The 10889-nt window shown below is 38.4% G+C and overlaps 1 protein-coding gene across 1 annotated transcript; it reads right to left on the bottom strand.

The window, feature by feature from the left end:
• Positions 1 to 52: 52 nt before the first annotated feature.
• On the bottom strand, positions 53 to 10851 carry LOC145489590 (E3 ubiquitin ligase RNF157-like). Its single transcript, XM_081468574.1, has 14 exons — positions 10689 to 10851; positions 10439 to 10560; positions 8663 to 8751; positions 7856 to 7966; positions 7042 to 7162; positions 6112 to 6178; positions 5361 to 5452; positions 4407 to 4478; positions 3751 to 3862; positions 3358 to 3405; positions 2676 to 2737; positions 2428 to 2509; positions 1153 to 1446; positions 53 to 353 (listed from the first exon to the last, which is right to left on the bottom strand). The coding sequence occupies exons 1-14, from the start codon at positions 10771 to 10773 to the stop codon at positions 142 to 144; spliced, it is 1569 nt and encodes a 522-aa protein (XP_081324700.1). The 5' UTR covers positions 10774 to 10851; the 3' UTR covers positions 53 to 141.
• Positions 10852 to 10889: the final 38 nt, after the last annotated feature.

Raw genomic sequence — 10889 nt, 5'->3', positions numbered from 1 at the left:
CGGGCGTGTAGACACAGCGAAAAAAAAACCCGATCTGAACCGACTCTGCCTTATGTGAAACCAAGAAACTGTTTTACAGCTAAGGGACAAGTTGTGCTACCCTTCTGCCCCGAATTCCGAGAATTTAAATATCATAGAAAATTATGTAGGTATAGTGGTAACCGTAGCTTCTCCAGTCCCTTCCTCTAACCGGATATACGTAGGCGTAGTAGCTGAAACACTTCCGGCACTCAGGCTGCTGCGCCCGCTGATATCACTACTCAGCGGTGTGCCGGGTAAGGACACGTCGACGTGTACTTGGAGGTCCTGTGCATCTTCGTCTTCTTCTGGTTTCCCCGTGAATACTGGACATGCTACAGAAATGAAAAACACACAAAATGACTCACAGGAGAATTTGTTACGGTGGAAGCCCCCTTACGGTTACCTTCTTATTAAGGCCACTCTTTTTGTCCCGGCGAAACGCCCGCACGTTTCCTTATAAGAAAACCCCGTTAATCCGGCCACCACGTTTATACGGCCACCACATTTATACGGCCAATGGCCAGTTCTGGATAATCCTTTATAGTTTTTCCTCGTTAATACGGCCACTCGCACCGAGAGGTCAGAACCTTTGTTTTGAGAACCATATGCATAGCCATGTCTGCTCTCGTTTCGTGTTTAGAATCCAGTTACGTTTATCTTTCCGCGGTTAATACTGTATGAACTGAATGAAGCTTCAATTGTTTAAAATTATATCTGCCTGCCGGATACTTATTAAAGAGCAGTTGTTTAGAAATGCAACTGTGATATATCTGTCGCAAGACGTCACTTGAAATAGGCCGGTCATAAAATATGACCCTACCCCGTTATTACAGCCACCCCGTTAATGCAGCCAAATTTTTATGGCCCTTGGTGACCTTATTAACGGGGTTCCAGTGTACGCCAAAACATGGTTGACACAAAAAGGACGCGTTTGTCATATTAGGAAGATTAACGAAACCATGACAGCTTCGTCGCAGTAATTTACCAGGGAAGTTGGAGAAGCGACAGCAAGTAAGCAATGTATGTAGTACTTGAAAGGGTGTTGTTTACTTTATGTATCAATGCTGTAACTCTACCACAAAATTACAAAAAAAAAAAAAGAAACACGACGACAAGGACTTTGATGCCCACCTTGTTCATCCTCATGCACTGAAGTTGCTTCTTCGATTTCTGTGCCTCCAATTAACGTGACCATGTCTTTTGTCTCTAGAGAAGCCTCCTGTCTTTCAACTTGTTCAATTCTGCTAGGTTCCTCCGCTTGTTCAACTCTGCTTCTACTAGCAGGAGCTGTTCCAGGCCGAGACATCCCCGAGCATGCAGACAAAGATCGTTCAACGTACCGGTGATTGCGAGCACTCTCGACTCGTCTCCGACCAGAGTAGCGAATACTTGACGCTGACCTCCGGCGCATGCGTGCTGCAGCTTCTGCAATGGGGCAATGATGAGGAAATGTTAGTGACAAACTTTAGATTAGGGTGGACCATTTAACATTTGAGGGGGGTGGGGGGTGGGTGGGTGATTTTGAAAAAAATATTCTGCAAGCATACTTGAACCAAAAAAAACATTCATGCACCCGACCACCACCAAAAAAATTCAGGCACCTTCAGTGAACCGGAAAAAAAGGATGTTGTACAGAGAGAGAAAAAAAAAACAATATCACACATAGACACGTCCCGAGAAAATTTTTTCTGGTGCATGAAAAGGGTTAAAAAATCGTGCCTATACCAAATCACTCACACCCCCTCAAAGGTCAAATGGTTCACCCCTCATACGATACGTTAAGGCCACGTTTCAAGGCACAAACGCCTGTCATTGCTCCCGTCGCTTTGGCGTTTAATACGAAGGGGATCTTTTCGCTGGCTACGTTTCAAGCACGGGTTTTACTGCAGTTCTTTAAACCTGTGGGACACTGCTTTCAAGCATAGACTGCTGGCAGTCTGTTTTCTCGAAACTCAGCTGGGATTATGAGGCAAGACGCTTTAGCCTAAAGGGGAATGGGACGAGACGTGGGCGCATTCCTACTCGGCTATACCGCCCTTTTGTGTTCGCAATGGCTTACTGACACTCGTCTGCATGCAGTCAATTTCGAGCTCCAGCAAAATGACAATAGACCATTTTACAGGCGCCTGCTCAGTGACTTGGCCTTTGGATATCAGCGAGAGTGGAGTTGACCTTGTTTTGATACAGACCTCACTGCTTTTGTCATGTAAATGCACCTAGTTAGCATCAGAACAACTTGTTTTACACAACAAAAGCAGTGAGGTCTGTATCAAAACAAGGTCAACTCCAGCAGCGCTGCCACCCAAAGGCCAGGTCACTGAGCAGACAACTGTAAACTGGTCTATTCGTTATGAAAAGCCATATTTTGATAGTGGAGGTCAAATGCCTTACAAATGAACACAATACCTTCTGGTATGTTGTCTGGTTTAATCGTTCCATTTAATGCTTCTACAAGAGGAATCTCTTCGTAACCAGGCCATGCGCTCTCCTACAATGAGAAATTGAAGTCAAGTGCATGTTACCAAACTCAAATTTCTCCTTACCCTGTCAATACATTGTAAGCAAGCAAGTGATGAGAATATGGAAAATCAGCAACTAGAAGACGATGTCTGATGGAGAAATGGAGTTTGCTTGTGCATTTAACAGCGTATTACCTGAGCAGTTGAACCATTTTGTTTCTTGATGAAAGCACAAACTTGTAACAATGCGTGAAACGCTAAGAAAAATAAAGACCAGAGACGTTATAAATGCACCAAAGGACAACCTTTAAAACGACGTTTTATAATTTTATATGTTTTAGATGGGGTGGAATGGATGAGAAATCTGACACATTATAATTTAACTAATAAAATAATAAATAGTAATGATAAATACGTATTTTAAAAGGAAGCCTCTAATCACCTAGCAGTGGCTTTTAGGAGAGTCCTCTAAGAAATAAAAGTCTAAAAACATTTAAAGTCTGAAATACAGAATAATAATAAAAATTTCAGAATAAAACTATGGTTGAAAACTAGAGCTAAGATTAATACTGTTGTTTTAGTAAGAAACTGTTTCAGTTTGTGTTTAAAAATTGTTTCCTCTAACAACAACTAGCCATTTTATTCAAAACAGTGAACAAACAGTCAAGAGAAAAACATAATTTCCAATGTAGCATACTGAATTTTGTATCATTCATGCCCCAGCAGAAACAGCAAATTCTGGCCTCATGTGTGAACACACTTGATGAGGGTTGACTCTAAAACAGCCTAAGAACTTAAAAATTGCCACATCAGGCTAGAAATCATGGGGATACCCTGCTTGAACTACGTTTTCCGTCCTTAAAAGAACACTACTTACGTGATCTACATATGGGACAGTTACTTGCTTGATATCTAAGTGATTCAGCTGAAAAAGAAGGAAACTTTTTAACACATGCTTTCAACTTCAATACTTCCGGTGCAAATCTGAAAATACTTTGATTCGACCCTGACGTATTACTCAATCAAGCCACAGGGACTATAAAGGCTCTGTGAGCATGTCCTGCAACACTTTTGCTACAGCAGAAGATGCACGGAGTGGAGTCAAGTTCTACTTTCTGCAACAACTGCTGCAACAGAAAGGCTGCATGGCGTGTTCATTTCAGAGAGTGCTATGCTAAACAACATCTTCTGCAAGAGCATCTGAAAGATGTTAATCAAACTGTGCAATTAATTCAACTCATCTGGACATTGATTGAAACTCCTAACTCACCACAATCTCTACAAAGACATAGATGTCTGCAGGGTAAGATCAAGGTGTCTCGCATGTCACTCATGCAGATCACACATTCCAAACCAGTCTCTTCTAATTCATTATCTTCATCCTGCCAAAGATAATTGAATCATTATCAAAAATCTCCTGACAACAATACACATTAACAGGGATATGATGGTCTCAGTACATTACAAAAAGTGTTGTAAGGTTATATTTTCTAACTTGTGTCTATTAATAGTAAGCTTTGTGCTCTGTCCAAATGAGCCTATAATTATTATGCCTCTAAAAGACAAGAAATAACTATGTGTACTGCTTCCACCCTTTCTCCCACTCGTGAACTGAATACATGATGCTATACCATCACATGATCTCAGGTAACACACAACATTTTGCCTCAAGTAACAGCATTCCCCCCACCACATGCATGTACCAATTTAAACTCCCAGTAGAGAGAGGTAATGTGAGAGTACAGTGTATATTTACACAAGAAAATGACATCATTGATTCTGGCCAACAAGCAAACCTTGACCAATGACCAAAGACCAAAGACCCTAGACCATGCTAACAGTAGGGCAATAAAACGCTCCCAGGCTTCATGGTCTGGGGAGATAAGTAGCACCAACATGGCAACTGTCATGGGCTGAAACACTAACCTTGCCACTCTTCTGATTAATTTTATTTTCAATTCCATAAATCTCTTGAAGAAGGTAGCACAGGCCATCAACCTTGTAGTAGGAAACAAAAAAGACTCTTGATGAAAAATCAAAAATTATATCAAGAAAGGGTCCTTAGCATGCATTGCAGACCTATGAAGCTAGCAAAAAGAGTGAAACTCTTTTTGGAAGTGGAATTAATGATTTTAAGTCTGTGGATGAAAGCTTTACTGTGCGACTATTCATTAAAGAAAAGCCACTGTGCAATACTTGCTGTTTATTTTTAGAATCTTTAATTTAACCTGTGTTGCCTAGCTCATTAGCTTTCCTGAGCATATATCAGGGTGCAAAGAAAATCAGTTGACTTTCTGGCATAAACTAGCCTGACAGTAAATTTTACTAGCTCGACAAAAAATTTCCCACTTGCACAAGTAATCAGTTAAAAGCTAAAATTTCAACAACAATTTGATCTCTCTAAGTACTGTACTTCCTCAATTTGAATTTTCTAACATTTCATCCCCCTGAAAAACAAAAGATGAAAGATAGAAGCCACCAGCTTGACTGTAAAGTCATCTAGCCCTAAGCTTCTCTGTATGCTAAGACAAAAATGTGCAGCTGTATCTGAGCCAGCAGGATAAGAGAGAACATGAGCACTCCTGTGTATTCTCCTTGTCATCTATGTCAGAATTTTTAAGACAAAAGCAACTACTTACAATATAAAAGCAAATGAGTGGCCATGCATGCTAGAGAACTCTAGCCAGAGCAAGAGCTTAAGAATGATGTTATTCTAGCATTTTTTATCCTTTCTAAACTAACATACATGTATTGTCAAGCAGAAAAGAATGACAAGAATGACTGTGATTGTCACTTAATGGATGTTTTCTTATTGTTAACAACATTGTTTCTTAGTTTAGATGTTTCTATTTTTAATTATTCATTTTTTTTTTATCATACCATTTGTTTCTGCTTGATGGGTTTTATAATGTATGATCCATCAGACATTTTTTCAAATGTTGCCAGTGTGATGTTTGAATGACCCAGATAATCTGTGGACCAAATACAAAGAAAACTGTAAACTCGTACAAAAACATCCAAAACACCGTTAGATACGAGTTCATTTAATTTGTCACCATATTGCAGTGTTCTACAATTTGAATCTTTAGACCCTGAGACTATTTTTGCTAGGTTGTAATCATTTAACTGTTCAAAAGTTTTGATTTGTCAAGCCATTTTTTTTGTTAATCTCAAACATGTGCACAATTATATGAACACATGTAGCTACGGTGGAATCCTGTTAATTCGGTGACCAACGAGCCTAAAACATCTGGCCATATTAACGGGTTGGCCATATTAAAGGGGTTCCTTAAATAAGAAAATGTCTGAGCTTTTGTTCAGGCCAACATAATTATTTAAGTGGCCGTCAGAAAGAGTTGGCCGTATTAACGGGTGGCCAAAAGGTGGGCTTCCACTGTTCTTTAAATCCAAGCAAAAGAGAAAGACAAGTGTAAACAATGAAGTTCAATTATGTTTCAACAAGTTGATTGACTATACATGAAGATATTCATTGAAAATAAATTTAGTGTTCAGACAATTCTTCAGTCTCTAATTACACCATTAAACTTTTCAATAATCTTAATTTCCTAATAAATATTTTCAGTCAGTTTAACGAGTGTTTGTCAATCTAGTTAATCTACAGGGTCCATACCTTCCTCATCGGCATCAATCTGAATCACTACTGGAATGTGGGAATGATTTACTGGGCAATAGTTCAACTACAACGAAGTAAAAATATAATAACTTAACCATACACTCTTTAAATGAACTACATGTAGCAATGATGACAACTAAAGAAACCCTGAGAAACAAAGTTATAGACAAAGTTATACATGTAGTATAGCCATTTGAATAATAAAACAGGTTAACACTGAAGATGATATGTTTTCCCCAGATGGCAAGAGATGAGTAGAGCAATATTACACAGACTCATCCTTCTCCACACACAAGTAAAATCATTCAGTAACTGACTACACTTCAAGCTAATTCTGTTGCCTTTTATTTACTACATGTACCTGGACAACCACATACTGCTACCAAATATCAAATCTTATTTCAGAGGTGAACTGAAGTCACTCTCGCTATCAGTTAAGGATTAACTGATTATCATGGAATGATCACCCTTTTCCTGACTCTTCTTTATTTAATTTCTCAACAGTTATTTACAGCAGCATAGCCTAAGTGATATATCTCATTTAAAAGGGCGCCTACTGATGCACAGAGACTTGATGAAATGATGATGATGATGAAAAATACTTCATAGGAAAAAAATTAGAATATTTGTGAATAAAAGTGTGAAGAAAAAGCAGTTTGACTGCCATGAGCAACGCTAAAATATCATGTTATCATTGTGCTGAATCAAATATTGATAGAATTAAGTTTGACTTTAATAGTGTTTATTGTGCCAGAGTCACAAGTCACACCAATCTCAGTCACACCACTTGACTCTGGGGTGATATTGCTTCTAATGATGCACTATACTTGTGCTGAAGTCAGTGCATATGTATGGACTGTTCATTTGGATTTTTCCACTTCTGTATCTTAAGTACACATAATTAGAGAAGGTACAACAACCACTCACCTCCTCCTCAGTAAACATACTGGGTTTAATTTTGTGTTTAGGAGCACTGTTATACACCTGACCAGAACCTTTTGGAAAACGTGTCTTGGATGACGACGAGAAAGGCTCCGTAGATGTGTAACTGCAATGTGGACAAACAATGTTAGATTGAAACTTGTATGACACTAAAATTCCATCAAATTTAGCCCTGGAGAACAAATTTTGTTATCACAAGAACTCTGTGTCTGAGATGTGGGAATTTTAACAGATCTGAAGTCATTTCTTGTTAGCTCAATTGAAAACGTCATCTTACACCACTTGCATGATCATATGTAATACGAACCCTTCCAGGTCTGGGTTGTTTGAAAGGTGGATAACGCTATCCACCAGGTAGCATGGTTTGTTTTGTTAACAGTTATCTCCTGGATAGTGATTTATCCAATGGATAGCGTTATCCAGCGTTCAAACAACCGGGGCTAGATGATTAATACATGTAAGGCCAACCAAAATGAACTCTTTGAGGTTCTACAAGCCCAGGTTCTATAAACTCAAAACTAGGATTTCATGTTAGTTAATATCTAGCAACAAGATTCATGCAAAGGACTCTGAATTAAACTTAGAAACACTACCCTCAGTGACTGTGTCATGTCTTGTTCATCAACATGTCACTGAGCTTATTTTACCAGGTAGTCATCAGTACTTTCTACATGTCTCTGCACTATGTTTCTGTCATTTGTCAGCTGAGGTTACAGCAATGTCCAGGACTGTCCAGTACAAGTAGAAAATCAAACTATCATGGAGTTTCCTGTGATCTAGCATAGAACAATGAACTTACATGGCTAAGCCTGTGGACAAGTCTTCAGTTGCCCTGTAGTGGACTGTTACAGCACATTTCACATCAGCATCAAAAACAAATTCAACCGAGTAGCTCTCTTGATCTGAGCTTCTATATAGAAGAAGAACAACAAAAGAAAATCTCACCTCAGGACCTGGATAAAGTAAAACCTGATTGAAAAACTGTTCCTAAATTGTCCCTTAGCTCAAATAAAACTGCTTTCATTTCTGCATCAGCTAGTTTGTTACCCTGACCCTACATGCAAGTTTCACTGTAGTTTTTCATTACCATTTCTCTTTAATGGTAGCACATATACTCTTAGACTTTAAATTGCTGCCATGATTGTGTTTGCTGATTGCAATTGTGTCATACACTGAATCAACAACAGTTTGCATAACCAAAAAACTCTTCATTCAACTGTCCACAATCTGTCTACTTTTTGCAACACAACAACCCTTACTACATTGTACATGTAGCTTTTAAAATGACAAAATGCGAGGATTCACACATTCAAGTGCAAGCACATGTACAAAGTTGTGAAAAATTGAGGTGTTGTTCAATTATAAAAAAATGCTTTTGCATACATTATTTCTATTTTGATGATTTAGTCAGGGGAATCTATGTTCCATCATGCCTGACTGGATAATTAAAACATTTTACATGTAAATGTACATTTTATAGTTAATCTGCATATGACATATTTTGATCATCCAGTCATCTAATTATAATATGCATGCAATTTTTACACTCACACTGTACATTTCAATGATTAATGACACAAAGTGTCCTCAAAACAAAAACACTTACTTCACTAGCTTCAGTGAATCTTTTCTTAAATTCACAAGACTTCTAAGTGTCTTTGTTGGTTCATTACTTGGTGGCTGTGGATATGGAAACTGAAAACAACAACAAGAATGTACATAATGCTTCAGTGATGTGATGTTACAAAAAATACACGCAAAGCTTATTATTTTAAGGAGAAAAAAATCAATTGTAATTCTAATGGTCTTCTGTACATAGACAACATAGAAATCAAATGTTTTTTTAAGCATGACTTGGTGAACTGACAGACAGTTTGCAACATATACATATTTTCCAAAACTGAATTTTTTGCTGGATATTACATGAAACTTCCCAGAATATCAAGAACTTTAAGAATGAAGATCCACAAATTACATGTACTTTATGGATTCTTTTCTAAATAGAACGATTGCCAGCACAAAAGATCAGCTTTGTAAAGCCATTGGTTCACTTAAAACAAAGCTCAGTTGACTAAATGTCCTGTTTCTCCTTTCTAAGTTATGCTAGCCTGTCCCAGGTTCTCGGTAGCTGGGGAGAAAAGAGGGCGCTCACCATTTTTCTGCTCGTCCCCAACTACTGAGAGCCTGGAACAGGTTAAAGTCACACTTTATCACAAATACAGTACATTTAAAACACAGCAAAGATGGTGCAGTAAGGTAAGTACTTATGTCCTAACAATGAAACCTTCATTTTTTCAGATACCAAAAGGCTGGGGACTACATATATGTGTTCTAAGTTTTTTGTTGCTTCTCTCAAGGCCTTTTCTCCAGGTTTTAAATTGCCAGAAGAGTCACTGATCTGAGATGCTACGGCTTAAGTTTTATCAGCTGTGAGACTGTGAGGAAGTCTAGCCTTGTTTGGCTGTTCGTACATCTAGTGACAAAACAAGTTGAACTACCAAGAACGCTAAGCCATCAATTACAAAAGCAGACAGTTCATCTTTGAGGTTTTCGTCTTCTGCCTGCATTAATATTGACACATGTACACACATGTTTAATTCATCTGAAATGCTGAAATGCTGAAATGTACAGTGTACATGTATAACCAGATGTAGTAAAAAAAAAAGAAGACTTGCCCATGATTGTCATGACATTTTACGGATCTCTCGTATGAAAAGGAACATTCTCTGAATGTTCGAGTGCTACAGTTTGTTTGAAGCCCCTATTAATAAACTTCAAAAGTCAGGGTAATTCGTGTGGTAAATGAAAGAAATAACCTTAAATCGAACTGAGTGTAAACAAAAGACTAGTGTGACTTGCAAATTGGTTTTAAAAAAATTTCTCTGTTAATTAGCATTTAATATTCAAGTTTCCCTTAGAATTTATAATAAATAGTCGGCTTAGAGAAGAAAGCACTTCTCCAGCCAGTTTTGAAGAACAGATGAGTCCGGTTGGAAATTCGAGTCGAGGACGGAGGTTAAACATGCGTGTAAATCACAGCTTTTCGATTATCGTGATTTCACTGCGTATAGTTAAAAAGTGACACACGGCACTTGCTGACACACGGCAATGCGTAAAAAGTGTTTCAGAAGCGTTGCCAAGATCGTACCCAAGAAATGCGGCAACAGAGTCTGTTAATTCATCATTTCTGTCATTCAAGCACAGATTTTATAAGTGTCCCGCTTTTGAATCCATGTCCAACACAACAAACCGATCTTGTCTTACTGGAGTAAAGAAAAGACCATCCCAGTGTTTTCAACCATGAAACAGTTACGACAAAACTTTTAACACCTTTTCTTAGTGACGGGAATTAGGCGCTTACTTGAGCATGACACGTACTTACCGAAACTGGTTTCGGGTTTAGTAGATTCAAGTCGCTATTTTCTCCAAAAAGGTACGCCTCCGGCTGCGGCGTATCAAACCTAGATCCTCCCATAAGAAAATAATCGGCGAAGTAGCTCTTTCCTACAGACGAAATGTTCAAGTTTAGTACCAATCGGATGGCATTCGAATAACGTGATGATCAATATAAGCTTAGTGAGTGTGTACGTGCCGTTCTTGTGTTGTGCAAGAAAATCGCGAGAGATATTTACCTGAAAGAGGGGGATATCGATAAGGGTTTGAAGAAACGTCGATATCCTCGACTCCCTCATGTTGTCTGCTGAATCGATGACCCATTTTGAATAGGGTTTTGTGAGTAACAGCTGAGAAAAGTACAAACAAACAGACTACATGTTCCGTATCTCTCTCATTCTTTCCGCCATAAATGACGAGTTGATACTACATATAAGGAA

The sequence above is a fragment of the Orbicella franksi genome, chromosome 6 (assembly GCF_964199315.1).
Source record: "Orbicella franksi chromosome 6, jaOrbFran1.1, whole genome shotgun sequence".
Taxonomy (NCBI): Eukaryota; Metazoa; Cnidaria; class Anthozoa; order Scleractinia; family Merulinidae; genus Orbicella; species Orbicella franksi.
The sequence above is the reverse complement of the archived record's forward strand: the minus strand, read 5'-3'. Positions and strand labels throughout refer to the sequence as shown.